Source organism: Morone saxatilis, unplaced genomic scaffold, assembly GCF_004916995.1.
Source record: "Morone saxatilis isolate NCDOM2014 unplaced genomic scaffold, NCSU_SB_2.0 Contig15, whole genome shotgun sequence".
Lineage (NCBI taxonomy): Eukaryota > Metazoa > Chordata > Actinopteri > Moronidae > Morone > Morone saxatilis.
Genome location: NW_023339707.1, coordinates 4402301 through 4418601, shown reverse-complemented (window position 1 = coordinate 4418601; position 16301 = coordinate 4402301). Strand labels below are relative to the sequence as shown.

Genomic DNA, 16301 nt, shown 5'->3' with positions numbered 1-16301 from the left:
AGCTAAAAGATGCTAAAACGCTCTGTGTAGCTGAACAGAACTGCCGAGGTGGTGGTAATTATTTGTGCGTTGATTGAGTTAATTTTAAAACATTGATTGGCACAGCTTTAGAGGACCTGTGTGTAGAATTTAGTGGAATACTGCTTGCCTTCCAAGCGTGTAGGAACAGTGTCTTCAAAATACACAAAAGGCCCTCTTTCTTGGTTTGTCCAATCTGGGCTACTATAGAAACAAATCAGGGATCAGGGGTCAGCAGTTGGTCAGACTTGGCAGTTGGCCAATGGTGGCACGTGTGCATGGCACGTGTGCTGGCATGCAGTAGATTAGCCAATGTCAAACTAGCAGTAAGTGTGCAAGAGAGTTTGAAGTGCACTCTCATCCACATCAACCAAATTGTCTCTTTCACAGCTATTGGCAGGTGCGCTCCCTGTCTTATTAAAGGACCAGTGTGTAGGATTTAGTGACATCTAGTGGTGAAGTTGTTATATTTAATTTCTGCCCATAGATCCTCCTAAATGTTACACACTGGAACATTTGAGTGGAAAAGTAAATTGAGAAAAATACTATGCGGCAACACATCCTCAGAGTACTTGTGTTCTTGGCTCTAAACCTCTGTTCCCTCTCTCGGAAGAATGGCGTCAAGGTCGGATGGCCAGAATCATACTGCAAGATGAAGATGTCACAACTAAGATCGACAATGACTGGAAGAGACTCAACACGCTGGCTCACTATCAGGTACACACAGAACAGGCACAAGCAAGAGTCGACAGTAAAGTCGCATTCATACACTGAGGGTTTTGGTGTGTGTGTTTTAATGTGCAGGTAACAGATGGTTCAGTGATCGCCCTGGTGCCAAAGCAGAACTCTGCCTATAACATCTCCAACTCTTCCACCTTCACCAAGAGCCTCAGTAGATACGGTACGATTCCCAATCTCCATTTGACGTGATCCCATTTTAGATGTTCCGTCAAGCATTCCCATCTCTCCAACTGCCTACCTCCCTCCACACCCTCTAACTCTTTCATTCACTCTTTCTCTTTGTTTATCGTGGCTATGATTGGGCTCTATTGTTGTTGTGTTTTTCACCTCCCTCCGAGTGAATGCCAATCCTTTTTATCCGTTGCTATCAGCCCAGGCCAAGGCCATTCCACGGCTATTTCCAAGCAGTCCGCAAATGACAGGCATTAAAGTAGACACCTCGATCCCCAGCTGATGGAGTGAGAGAGAAAAAGAAAGACAAAGGACACCTGGCAGTCAGCGATAGACTGAGGCCTGGCGTCAATATGGTTTACTTCACTGGAAAATTAAACTATTTAGAAGATAAATTGCTCTGTAGCAAAAAACTGGACCATCTGATACAAAGTGTGTAGTGACCCTCAGGCATTTTTGCCTCTATTTGATAGTTGACTCTGTACAGGTAGATAGGAAACACAGGGAGAGAGAGAGGAGCGGTATGACATACAAGAAAAGTCTTGGACTGGAAGTCATTTGGAATCTTGTTGAAGCTGTGTATTACACACTTGGAAAGGAAAATAGACTCTATTTGAGTTGTTATCCATTGAGGGCCGATTCTGAAGACAATTATAGTAGCTGAAAATAGTATAGGGGTGAGACCTCTGCTTTTTGCTCTAAACCAGTCATCAGATAGCGAAGTGGTGGTCTTCAGCAAAATAGGTAATATTCTATTTTCCAGACTGTTCGACTCACCAGAAAGGTCAGTACGATGACAGTGTGTTTAAAGGTGCCCATTTACACCACTCCCCGGAAGGTATGGACATTTATTCAAACCGTCAGTAACTTTTTAAATCTTTGCCTACTTGGGGATGCGCCAAATAACCTGTAAATAAAACGTATTGTCATGTAAAAAGGTATTACTGTACAAAACACTTGCCATATTTACACATATAGTGCATATGGAGCAACATTAGCATTCGTGTGAAGTTGTGTTTCTGGTCAGCCGATAATGAATATTCACTCCCTTCAGAGCTCTGGCTCTCCACCAACACCTGAGAAACACATTCTGGCTCTATAGCTTCTAAATGCTCCACCATGTTCACCAACTAGTTGCTACTTTTGGTTGTCTGCTGTTCGGTTCTGGACATGTAGCATACAGTAATTGTTAGAACTTTTCAGTAGCTGCCTGCTGGAGCCAAAATGACTGCAATGACAGTGGTAAAATGGTAAAATTAAACCAAAAGAGTGGCTATAGTGTAAACATAGTCAGATCTAACAACAAATACCTGAGATGCTGATCGATTTGTCTTGACTTGAATAAGAACAGAAAGCTCTAAATCAGTGCCTCACACAACACTTACACAGTATTGGATTAGTGAAAAGATAATGTCGTTGGCATTACATTTCTAATATCAAAGGTCTCTTTTTCATGATCATCTCATCCTGCTTAAATACACAGCTGCAGCTATTTTGATTCACAGCGAATACATTTAAATAATGTGTTTGCGTGTTCATATTTGCTTTATGGTTTAATTGTGATCATGTGGGTGTGTGTGAGTGTAGGAGTGTGTTTATGAGCACGGGTAAATGTTGGCCACCAGTGGCCATGATGGGTTCGGAATCAAAGCCACTCAGCACCCTGCTGGCAAAAGCAACAACAGCACTAGACACCACCCCACTCAGCCTCTTTCACTTTTCTATCCCGTGCTCTCCCATTACTCTCCATTTCACCCCTCTCTCTCCTGACCTTTTTGTCTCTCTGTCCATTTAGCCCACCCACCCCCCTTTCCTGTCATCTCCCCCACATTCTCTTCTCTCCTCTCCACATTTTCACCAAACATAAAGGGATTGCAATGTGCATCAACAGCTCTCTCTTTTATCTCTCTACCTCTTCTATCCATCCTTCCTCCTCAGGAGTAACAGCTACTCAGCATATAGTCCTGTCCCCTTTGTGCACCTCACCTCCCTGGTTGCTTTTCCCCTCTCCATCCTAAATGGAACAGTCATAGATATGCATCTCCTTGCTTCACTCTAATCAACTTTGACACTCACGTCATGAATAATGAAACAGATATAGATGATAGAGAAAAGTGGAGGGGGAGTATGAGTCACAGTCTGTAAAAGAGAGGAAAAGGTTAAAGAAATACACTGAGTTTTGGGTGATTTTTGGTTTATTAGTTGACTTACCTGTAAGGCAATGAGAATCTACATGCTTTAAGTTATGTGGTACAACCTGCGAAAGGAAGAATAATTGGCTGCAGTAATTGCTGGTTTTTGAAAATCTGAAAATGATCTCTGGTAGGAGAAACCAGCCTTTTTTTTGTTCACTGAACACAAGCTGACATGGTTCTACAAATAATTCAGTATTTTGTTCCTGGCTATAGAGAGCATGCTGAGGACAGCCAGTAGTCCAGACAGCCTACGATCCCGAACACCCATGATAACCCCTGACCTGGAGAGTGGAACTAAACTGTGGCATCTGGTGAAGAACCATGACCACTCGGACCAAAGGGAGGGCGACCGAGGCAGCAAGATGGTCTCTGAGATCTACCTGACCAGGCTGCTGGCTACAAAAGTAAGACACAGAACCAGTGTTTTAAAAGTTTATTCCAGCCAGGGTGAAAAAAACCTCTCAGACAGCACTTACAATCATTTGGGGGCAGTAAAACTCACCACTGAAACTCAGACTAATGGAATCTTTTCCGCATTATCAGCTCTTTAAGGCAGAGTGATCCACCTCACCTATTTAATGGTAGAGGAAACTACTAATACACAGAGTCTGCTGCTTATTAAGGAGACTAAAAATGTATTAGATCACATCATAAAAATGTAATGCATTCCTAAATCAGGTAAATGTACATACATTTTACATTTGCAGTTATTCATTTGACACTTTTGTCCAAAGTGACACACAAAGGAGGTACAATCCAAGCCACAGTAGGAAAAGCCTAGAGCAAAAACATCCAAATTCCAAAGATAAATTCCAAGACAGCAAGGACAGAGAGCAGGGTAACATAGCATAGCAGTGGTAAGAAAAAACATGACCAGACCAAAGGTGGTGTTGTATAATGACGAAGTGAAGAGCACCAAGCTCTCCTTGTGGTACCCCAGTGAAAAGAAAACAACTTCTCCTCTTCCCATGCTGAATGATTGCCCTATAACTGACAGCAGTGCAGTTTGAGTGGAATGACCACTCTTGAAATCACACTGGTTTGGTTTGTGAGAGGAAATGGCAGACTTGGGCAAAAACTGTACACCCTACAAGTAAAATATTCTTGTATAAAATGAGTATATGTACTGTATACGTTCTCCATTGATGATGGAGCTTTATAATTTTTTTTATTCATTTAACCAAATTATATTGGTTACCAGTGTGAGAAAGGGCCCATTGTATACAATACAGGGATAAACAGACCCATAACAATTCCCTCCATCTTGGAACAGTATGAGCCAATCCAGCTGTCTTCCCTTTCCTCCTTCAGTGTCTCTCAGTTTACCATCTCTTTCCTAATTGTAAGAGGGGGGAGAAATATTGCAATGGGCAGCAGTTACAAGAGAGCCAGCTTTTCAATTTCCACTGGTAATAAGAAAAAACAGATTAATAAAAGGTGGACTTGTGGTGCAGAGTGCGGGGAGGCAGATACAGGAGGTGTCAGGAGACAGGTAATTTGTTGAGGGATTGAAGATTTGGCCATGCATGATGAAAAAAACAGAGAGGCAAATGCAATTGAGAAGCTCATCTTGTCCTTGTCTCTCCATGGCTGTCTTTCTGTGTCTGCCCGGGCGTTTCGTCTATGCAGATCTCAGTACCTCGATCCGCGACTGGGACAGAATTCATTCCTGTTCCATTTCACAACGGCTGACTAAATACGATCCCCAAACATTTCTGCAGTAATAGATTCTGCCAGATGGAGAAGTCTGGGAAACAAATGTGTTGTTAGGGAAATTCATTTAGCTACATTTGATGTAATTATGTTGAAGCACTGTCATTGGAGGAAAGCACCATCCAAATCCAAGAGCTGGGGTTCCTGTTTGTGATTCTGTCACAGTCACAGAGCCAGAGTTATCACTGTGATTCCCAGCGGGGCCATTCATACTAAAAATGTACACACTTATGGCCCATTCCGGTGCTGTGGATACAGGTAAGGGGGGAGATGACACAATACAGTGAAACTGTATTAATTGTTATTCTCTACATTCTCTGAGTTTTCACAAGATTTTCTTCTCCTCTAATTAACAGGTAGATTTGAAACTAATGTTTTTGGGGTGGTGTCCTTGAGGTGTGGTGTTGGGTGGTTGATCATGAGTAGCAGCACAAAAATGCTCAACACATGAAGGCCTAAATCAATATAAGTAATAAAAAAACTATGAACACAAAGGTCAAAGCAAGTTACAATAATAAGGCAAAATTACGTGTATTAAAAAACCCCACAAAATGCTTGTCAGACATGAGATCAAATAAAGATAAAGAACAATGAAATTAAATTATGACACAAAAAAGTCCCATCCTAACCAACCAACACGGATTACAAAATAAAATCAAACACAAAATCATTACCATATTAAAACTATTAAGAGTAACACTTAAAAAATACATTGAAACAACAACATAAAAACAAACTAGGATTAAAATTAATTAATTTAAATTAATTAATTTTAATTAATTAAAGTCCTACTGACAAAAATGTAAAATGTTTTTTTCTGTCCCCATCCTTCCCTTTCAGGGTACGTTACAGAAGTTTGTGGATGACCTGTTTGAGACCATCTTCAGCACAGCCCACAGAGGAAGTGCACTGCCACTAGCCATCAAATACATGTTTGACTTCCTGGACGAGCAGGCCGACAAACACTCCATCACAGACTACGATGTACGACATACCTGGAAGAGCAACTGGTAAGCGAGGGAGTTGGTCTCTTTTCACCTGTAGCTGCTGTAAAATGAATCACCATGGCTGTACAGTATTAATACTACTGGATACAGTGTTCCAGAATTTCACCTTTAGATCTCCAGGCTTCTTCACTTTTGGTCCTCATGTATTTGCATTAGAGTCTCTCCCTGGCTGAGCCTAGCTGACTGCCCATGCATATGAATAATTCATATGACATAGTATGTAAATATTTAAGTCATTTTTAAACCAAAAACTTTGCCTGGTTTTAGTTTCTGAAACATGAGGATTTGTTGCTGTTCTTTGTCTTATGTGATAGTAAACTTAATATTTGGGTTGGCCAAAATGATCAATTGGATGACGTCACCTTGGACCTTTTTCACTAAAGTTTGACATTTTACTGACTAAACAAATTATTGATTATTCAAGAAAATAATCTAATTTACGTAAACATTTTTATTTGTAACCCCTTTATTGAACCTAATAGTTCAAATCGTGACCATTCAAAGACTAAAATTTGAATGTGTTTTTCATAGTTTTGACGTGTTTCTTTTATAATGGATGTATTGCGCAAAAAGTTTATCTGAACCAGATGACTTATGGACAATGGAATTACTTTTCAAATTTAAATAGCCTTGTAATTGGGTCTGTTATGTAACAGGACATAATGTTATCAGTAATTGTATATACCCCATCTGCAAATGTCTGAAAAGTAAATAGCTTTGTGAATAACACTGCATACCAAAGTCAATAAATCAATAAATCCAGGTCTGCAAAATGCATGAAATATTAAACTGGTTGCTGTGTCGGATGTTTAGCCATAATTTACTGGATGATTTAATAACATCTTGAGACTAGCATTGCATTTAGTTAGTATTTAGGTGAGCTTTTTATTGAAGTTCTGACCAAGTACATTTTCTACTAGTCAGCTGCTACACAGCTTTAATGCACACAATGCACTAATCAGACCTGAAAATGAATTAGTGTAATATGTAGAATAGTAAAATAAGCAACTGAAGCAAAACACTCACTCACTTTGACTGAGACAGCTGTCACAAGGTGCATGAGGACAGGACATCGCCAGGTTACAAATACAGTTTCATGTTTACACAAACAATGTCTATTCTGTATTCTCTCTCCAGTCTTCCTCTGCGGTTCTGGGTGAATGTCATCAAGAACCCCCAGTTTGTGTTTGACATCCATAAGAACAGTATCACAGACGCCTGTCTGTCTGTGGTGGCCCAGACCTTCATGGACTCCTGTTCAACGTCAGAACACAAACTAGGAAAAGACTCGCCTTCAAATAAACTTCTCTACGCTAAAGACATCCCCAACTACAAGAACTGGGTAGAGAGGTAAGTCAGAGTTGAACCTGGACAAACTGACACTCAAATCAACTATATTAAAGAAGAAAAAAACAGTACATCCACAGTTGTATGTGAAAAGTTTCCATACAAGTTGTTGGAAGCTGGAAATTTTTAATAAACTGTAAACTTGTCTTTAAAGAAGGAGGTAGAGGTGTAGGTAGAATGGTGAGATCAAAGTTAATTACACTTCTAAACTGCTAAGCTAAAAACAACTGTAAGATTACAAGAACATAACAGTTATATCTGGTACTAGCATTTAAAGCATTTGAGTGAAGTCATAGGAGTAGATAGTTGGATTAAATTAGTGCAAATCATTACAGCAACCTTGCTCCAGGCCTATAAATATGAAACACAACGTTCTCACAGTGCAGAAAGTCGCATAATACAAGTCCTGTCTGTGACATTTTAAACTTGCCTTGTGAATTTAGGTCCGAGACAAAAAACAATTCCTTTGATTTTCAAATCCACTTCAGCTGTAAAAAAGAAAGTGATGTAATAAAACACACAGGTGAAAGGGAGATTTGAAGCAACTGTTTGCCATCTCTCTGCAAATGGAGGCTCACTGAAAAACGTCCTCTAGTTCACCCTTCATCTTTTATTCAGCTCCAGAATGTTTAACTAAACTTGGGATAAGTTATGCACCACCGACGCTTGCCACAGCCGTTGTTTCTGCTTTTGGGGAAGAGTCCAATAGTCTCTAAGCAGCTTTGTTTGGCAATGTGCATTGCAGCTCCTCCCACAGCATGCATTGATGTTGTTAAGAGACGACGAAAGAGTCATGATTTTTTTACCCTGATTGCTAAAATATCATGTTTACAGGACAGAGAATAACAACTACTGATGATAAAAATGATGAATAAAATGAACTAATTAGATTAAATTATGTTAGTTAAAAAACAAACTCCATTGTGCATTCTTCCCTGTCTTCTGCTGCCGCAGCACTCTGGAGCTGGAACAGAAGAGCAGACAATTATCCTGGCACAAAGTCCATTTCTTTATTTCAAGCAACATACTTGAATGTGCTACAGTGAGTCCTAAGGCTTGCAGAGAGTATTTGGAGGCAGTATGAGATAATGATTTATAGGTGATGTTTAATTGGGTGCAGTTAAACCTTGTTTCCATTATGCCTCCTAACCCACACTCAACCCCAACCTGCCCTGCTGCTGTAAACCTTGAGATAGTTGAGATATAGATTCTGCGAACATGTCCCGGTGCAGCTCAATATTGTGATATATTCCTAATATACTGCATTGTGTGTTTTCTGCCTGCCTCGCTTTCAATGGACTTTTTGCTCCTCGGATGCAGCCAACAATACTGAATCAATAATGTGAAGATTGTTGTTGGTCTGACAGCATAGACCTCAAAAGGTGCAAGTTAACGCTCAGTCATCATTAGAGACTGTACGGAAATTATTGGGATAGGGAGCGTGGCTGAATCTATATATAATTTTTTTAATTTACTTATTTTAATGTTCTCCTCTGCATTATTAATATTTTCTTTTGACCCTCCCCTTAACCTAGAAAATAACTGCAATACCAAGCACCTAAAATCTCAAAATAATATATCTATTTTTGAATAAAGGGGACTGGACACAAGCAAGAGCTCTGACGGACTTGGGCACAGTATTTGCAACGTCAGAATAATACAAATGTATATGAATTACATTAGATGATACTATAGTCCAATAAACCCAGTTCCCAACTTCCTTCCTTAAGGGACTTCTGTCACTGAGTAAAATGATGACCCCTGACTGAAAAACAAAAACAAGAAATACGTAACAGCCACTCTTTTCTGACTACCCTCTTCCTGCCTTATAATTTTCCTACACTTCATTAGTTTTCAAGCAGAAAAAACTTACACATTTGCTATTGAATGACACACAGTCCCCTCCTCTTCAGCTGTGTCCCTCACGTGTCCATTTGTCCTATTAAAGTGTCCTTGAGCATGATACTGAAACATCACCTAAATACTGAACATGAAAATATGAACTGCATCAGTTCCCCAGTGAGAAGACTGGCCACCAGCTGCCACTGTTTGCATTCAGAATATTTAATAACCAGTAAGTTTTGCTGGCTGTAAATCAAGTTTTGGATAGAATACAAATATGTGCAAAACTCTGCCCAATCTCTCCTCTAGGTATTACTCCGATATCTCCCGTATGCCAGCCATCAGTGATCAGGACATGAGTGCCTACCTAGCAGAGCAGTCCCGCCTGCACCTCAGCCAGTTCAACAGTATGTCTGCGCTGCATGAGATCTACTCCTACATCACCAAATACAAAGATGAGGTGAGCTCCCTCTGGATGTGGAATAGAATCAAATAGAATGGAAAAGAGTGTTGTAATTACTGGGTAGCAGTGTGTGCTGTGTCATTTCCCCCTTTACTTGTTTTGACGAATACCATGAGGTCATTTTAATTAAATTATACTGATAAGCAGTCCACATCAGCACAGGCTGGAAGGTATTATCACCATTAGGATGCACATTAAGGCATGAGCTTATGAAGCTAATGGAGCTTCATTAAATTTATGTGATTTTTCCTGCATGTACAGTATTTTGTATAAACCAGGCGCATGTGTGTCTGTCTGTCTGTCTGTCTGTCTGTCTGTCTGTGTGTTTGTAAACTTGTATATGTACCCAACAGTGGACCTCACTGTCATTACACATTTATCACCACAAAGCCAAAAGGACAAATTTTGGAGGTCCCTTTTTTGTCAACCTTTAAATCATGCTAAAATCATGTCTAAAACCCTAACCCTCTTGGCAATTTCTTTAAAACAGTTTGCACATTCACAGCAATATAATGATAAATAATCTTAAAAGTAAGTTTTCTTCTCTATTTTTATGTCTTCAAAATGACCAGAAACAGAGTTCGAGTCAGTGTAGACCATTGGTCCACTGTTGAGAATGTAGGCATGTACGTGTGTTTAAACTTTTAAAGGAATATGCTTTCATGCTGACAGTTATATGAGGAGATTGATACCATGTTCATATCTGTCCTGTTAAAACCAAAGTGCAAAAAGAGCAATTTGGGGTTTTAATTTTCTTGGCCAGGTGCATTGATTTCATCTGGCCACCTCACAGTGAAGACAGGACTTGTGGAAGTCATTGCTCCTGCCCAGAAAGGCAGTATATGGATGTACATAAAAACAAATGTTGTTTTTACACTTTTTTTTAACACAAGATATTACATGTTCATTAGTTTGTATTTAGATCTGCTCGTTATTATACGTCTTCCTCTTCATCCCTTTAATTTTCTGCTCCCATTAGTCACCATGGTTCATATACTCCTCTAGTCCCTGGTGGACAACCACATGTCCTCGTCAACCTCCACTTTCCCCTACTTTATCATGCTTTCATGTAGTAAAAGATAAGTCGCCTCAGCCTCTTCCCCTCCCCTCCTTCCTTTATCGCAACAGTATTACAGTAGTTACGCCGGCTGCTTGCAGCTGGCTCCATTCAAACCAACTGCTCCCCTTCATTAGAGCCTATTATCCAGATGTAGGCAGCTGCACGGTCCCAATCGCCTCTAACACATGCCCTGACCTTACACGCACATACACAAACACACAGACTGTACACTGCAGTGCTTAGCACAGTCACATACACATTCTAATGCACATACACACATTAAACAAAATGATGTACCACAAAGACAAATTCACACATAAATACAGTCTTTTTGTGCTTACTGTACCAGCTCCTCCTTCCCTTGTTCATGTCACGCTTAATAAGACACCAACCCATACCTTCCTGTATACACTCCCAGTGGCCATTAACATGCCATTATAGACATCCCACTGGCCCGCACATCTGCCCCGCCAACCCTGTCCATTTTGTCAGCCCATGTTGTCAGCGTTAGTTTAAAATGTAATCACTAATGAGAAAACTGAAATTGCCACTAGAACGCTCTTTCTGTTCAAAAACCGGTGTATCTGTGCACAAGCTAAATTTAAGGTTAAGGAGCGTAAGAGAAGCACCCAGTGTGCTTTGCTTCATGCTATGATTGAAATTACTGTTTGAGGTGTGATGATATAGTGTAATCTTCCTCCATATTTGTGTCCAGATCCTGTCAGCGCTACAAAAGGACGAGCAGTCGCGCAGACAGCGGCTCCGTGGCAAGCTGGAGCAGGTCATCGACACCATGGCCCTGGCTAGCTGAGGACCGGCCAATCGCACGCCTGGGCTAACAGAGAACTGGCCAACCAATACGCCTTCCCTGACAACCTTTGTGACATTTTGACCCCTCGACGTTTGAAGTCTGTCGTTATCACCCTCACAAACAACAACGAACAGCAGCGGGAAAAGACTGCAAGGACACAAGCACCCAGCAGCAGCAGCACACTGGAGAGACAGCAGAGTTTGGAAGTATGGCCCCGCCAGCCGGGTTGGCTTTTTTTGTTCTCTGAGCCACCAACCCAGCCCCAAACAACCAAATCAAGCGCACCCTCAGCCTCAGACGATATGGACCTCAGCTCAGGAGAGCGTTTATTTTCATCAAGGCCCTCATCACATCTAGAGTTCTATGGAAGAAGCAGTTGGCCACAATCAGGACCAGTACATGCACAGTGGTGACCAAAAACTCAGCCAGACACAGAGCTGAAATGCTACGGGAAAGGCACAGCCGCCAGCTAGTAGCTTTTCACAGCCAAGATTATGGTTCAGACTGTGAACCAATAAAAATCCAGGATATATTACTGCGATACTTGATCCCTGTAAGGAGTTTCTCTTTTCTGTTGCCGTCCTCCATAGGGAGGTCAGAGGTCAGGGACAGCTACAGAGCAGCAGCCATGATGCTGGTAGAGATTGTGCGTGTTGCTCAAAGACACTTCAGCAGGGTGGATACTTGGCATCACAAAAGCTGCTGCCACTGCAGGGCAACCAGGAGGAAGGACTTTGCAGGGAAATTTTTCCTCCAGGACTGACTCTCCAACTCTCTATCAACAAGAACTCCACTGTAGTGTAAAAAAGGACATTTTCAGTTTCATAACTCTGCATTTGATTTGTTATTGCATTTGATTCCATTTTTCCCCCCCAACTGCCTACTCTCCCCAGTGCTGTGCCACTTGTGTTACTGCTGAATTTGCACAACAAAGCTAAATCAAAAGAGAAAAGAGGATATATGAATATATATATATATAGATATATAAATACAAACCTTTTGTTTTTAAAACAAATGAAACGTTGAAAAACATGTTTTCCATTTTAATGTACAAAAGATACGTTTGAGAAGAGGATTTGATATTTCCAAGATGAAAACTTATGAAAACACAAGGAAAAAGTCGTCCTGTGCCATGTTTTACTTTGAATGTTGTTTAGTGCAAAGAGACTTCTTTTCGTTAGATGAAATGTGCTATGATAAAAATGTTGTCATATTTAGTGACTGAAAGTGAGACTTAAATAGGTAAATGGCAAAATTATATATATATTACAGACACTTTCTATATTTCATGAGGTCTTTGGGGCAGATATGTGTTACATGTTTGGCTCTAAAGGTAGTAAAGAGACAAATGATGTCTGGAAGTCGCCTGTGAGCCAACCGACCTACAGTGCTTTTGTGTTTGTTTTTAGAGAAACCAAATACATCGAGGCCTGGTCAACTGATTTAGATGAGATAAAAGTCGTTTTTGTGGAAGCCAGCCTCATGCTGTGGTAGCAGAGAACTATAGAGGCATTAGGCAGTCGTTTAAGTTGAACCCTGGCACACTGTGCTCTCGGTCTTGTTTTCTAGACTTCCCCTCTTGTCTGAAAAATTTCATAACCTGTGCCATCCAAAATGAAGGCCAGTTTTGGTGTGCGGAAGTTGAAACAGTATTGTTTAATTTTTTTGGCTTGTTTTCTAGTCCGCAGTAAAGGTGGTAAAGCTAATGGTTCCATTTTTGAAATGTGAATGTGGTTTATGAAAAAGATAATGAAATGTAGCTTGATTTATGTAAGTGTTTTTGTACCAGTTGAAGGCCTTTCTCTTTTTTCGTTTTGTGATTTTATAGGGGTGAAAAGAAAAAAAACTAAAATGTTTTCCTTCCAGTATGTGCTGCTCCACATTAACTTGCAGTGCTTAAAAAAAACATGCATTCATAAACAAGACATTCCTTTCCCCTGTGACTGTAAAAAGGGTACAAGGCTAATAACAAAGGCTAGAAAATACAGAAAAAACATGTTCAACAAACCAGGGTAATATACTTTATGTGGTCGTCCATCCTGTAAGAGCTTGTTTTGAAATGTAGAGCACCCGACCAGATGCATCAACAGTCAGATCAGATGGAAGAGTTCAAGAAAAGAACTCCTCTACTCATCCATCTTGTCCCTGTTTGTTTTGATATAGAAGAAAGCAGGTTAAAATGCATCAAGTGCACCTTTTAGAACAATACGACTTTAAAGGAAACAGTTACAGATGCCTCAAAATCATTTTCTTTTTCTTCCTCTTCAACAGCGCTTCCCTCAGATTTGTTTTCCCTGTGAGAGAGTCGAAATGCCTCAACCAGCCGACACTAGCTTCCTCTGGTTCAGTCCAGTTCAGGTAGCAGAGTTTTGCAGGTGCATCAGTAACCTTACAGGCCAGGGCTGTTGGGGAAGGCCTGGTAGGTTTCTTTCAAATTAAAAGTCTCTAAAACCTTCTGAGTTATCTTTTCGGTTCTCCAAGAGCCTATACTGAGATACTCTGAGAGGAGGAAATTGAAAGATGTCAGTTATTTTCAACCTCAGTCTTACTTTCTTGAGTTTTTCTATCTTAGTGATAGATCATTGTGGTTGCAGGGAGTACTGCTCTTCAGTACAATCCAGTGGATCAAAGGTGAAACTCAAAATACTTTCAAACACAGTCATAATCCATTTGCAATAAGACCCGCCCACACCGTTATTATCCATGGCCTCAGACATGCCAATATTGGAGTAGATGCTAATCCTAAACTAGCTGACACAAAGACATTTCAAGTCTTTGATGGCACATTCACATACTTCAAGGATTTATTGTAAGTTTAAAAAGCCAATCAAAAAAAATACATACATGTACTGTACGTGTTTAAATTATAATTACATGTACAATAAAGAGCTTTTTTTCAGAGTTGCAAAATTGTTAAGCTAAAAATTAATATCTATGGGTAAGGGTGATTAAAAAAAAAAGATCAGTTATATTCAAAGAAGACCAGCAGCTAGCAGACTAAATGTGTGAGCAACACTTACATAGCACCAGATGGACCACTAACTGACATATCCTAAGTGATAATTGTTCAGTCACAGCTGTTTAACAGCAGGAATGAAAGTGTGACTCTTGCATTTGGTGCGACTGGTGAGTTTCAGTCACCTGAGTTTGTGGTGAATTACACCAAGTCACATGCTTTTAAAATGTTAAGAGATGACACTAAAATAACCTAAATTATCATTTCATGGTACAGCGTTAACTATGAGGCATTGCTAGGCAATAGCCACATGGTAGCTGATGTTAGCTACTGAGATAAGGTGATTACCTTGCTAACATTCTAACCTAAAAATTGTTTAATAATCGAATGACTAATCCCAAGTATATCTAAATATAGAATTGAACATTACATATTCCTTATTGTTGGGACATAAACATTCTGTCGTTGAAGCATCTAAGACCTCCAACGTGGCCGACAGTGGGCATGTCACTTTATGTAGAAAATGTGGCAAACTTAGACCTGGTAACACACATTCTTGCAGATTTTTTGAGCCATCTCCCTTGTCCATATCCTTCCACTTTGTCTGGGTCTTAATAGGGCTAACCCTATTTTTTCAAATATAATTACCAGACCTAAAACAACCCTTATGCCACTCAACCAAACACATGTTGTTACTATCAGGTGAAAACTTGATTCTTCTTCCTTGATCTTTTTTTGATAGATTTCGGGTTTTTCTGTTTTCTGACAGCATAAATGTGTGTCTGGACAGAATGAAACGTACTGTATGTGCTTCAATACTTGAACCACTGATCTACACAGGGTAAAACAACATACAGGGCGGCTGACCAAAGCTTTATTCATCCACATAAGGAGAACGGCTCCATGAGAGATTACCTTTGATCCATCTGCTTTTCAGTTCTTCCACAAAATGATTTTAGCACTCATTTATAGTCATTTAAATACCCCCTCATTGAAGGTATTTAGTGTTTGTCTTTCTGATTGATGAATGGTGAAATTGAGGTGATGTTACTTCCATGAACAGGCACTCATTAACACATTCTGCTCAGTTTGAATTAATGATTGAAACAGTCTGAGGATGTGGACAACTGCATTTATGTTTGACCGCTATTCACTTGCTCAATTGTTCTTTTGATGAAGACTTGTAAAGTCAAAATGATTTAAGTGATGTGGAATGAGTAATGAGGTTTAGTTAGTGACCCCAAGGACCACTTTGTAGGGAGTGAGAAAAAAAAAAACTTCAGAAAGATGGCGAGATAAGGCCCACTTGGTCTCTGGTGCTTTTGTTTCTTAGTTTTGCTTCTTGTTTTGTGCTTCACCACTTGTTGGGGTAAAAGATGAAAAGACTTGGGCAAGGCAGAGGAAGCGCTTTGAAGGCCACGGTACCGGTTCATTTTCCATTCCGTTGCATCTGTGGCGTTCAACTTCCACATAGAAAAAGACAGTGATGAGAGAGGGAGGAGGGTGGAGTGAGAGAAGGAAAGAGGTGGAGGGAGAGATTCTCTCAACGATTGACTGACGCAGAGCTGTTCACTGTGCCTTGTCAGCCTCTTCCCATACTAAAAATGTTGTAATTTTACCTACACCTAAAGGTTAAAAAAAAAAGGACAAATAATTATATTTAAATATGCATTTTGACATCATCATCATTTGAGATGAAAAATAGTGCAATATTTTGTGAAACATGCTCACGAAGAAGATTGAAACCAATTTCACGTCTGTGTGTTAAGTAGTACTTACTACCTACCTACTACCTACTGAGCTCGAGTCAGGACATTTTTAGCATTGCTTAGCATGGAAAATGTATGTACAAAGTGAAAAGTGAAAATACACCTACTGACACCTCTAAAACTGGCTACACTTTGTATCTAATTTATTTAACCTTACATGAGCAAAAATGTAAAAATATTTTGTGGCTTAATGCTGGAACTACTGTAG

At 40.0% G+C, this 16301-nt stretch overlaps 1 protein-coding gene across 2 annotated transcripts in view; it reads left to right on the top strand.

Annotated features, from left to right (window-relative positions):
• The window catches only part of LOC118324207 (plexin-A1-like), a 255757-nt gene extending 239462 nt beyond the window's left edge, over positions 1-16295 (top strand). For both annotated transcript variants that reach the window (XM_035656416.1, XM_035656415.1), the window contains exons 27-33: positions 632-735; positions 823-919; positions 3339-3529; positions 5679-5848; positions 6983-7195; positions 9344-9494; positions 11273-16295. In XM_035656416.1, coding sequence (XP_035512309.1) covers positions 632-735; positions 823-919; positions 3339-3529; positions 5679-5848; positions 6983-7195; positions 9344-9494; positions 11273-11368 — 1022 coding nt within the window. In that variant the 3' untranslated portion in view covers positions 11369-16295. The remainder of the gene's footprint in view (positions 1-631; positions 736-822; positions 920-3338; positions 3530-5678; positions 5849-6982; positions 7196-9343; positions 9495-11272) is intronic.
• Positions 16296-16301: the final 6 nt, after the last annotated feature.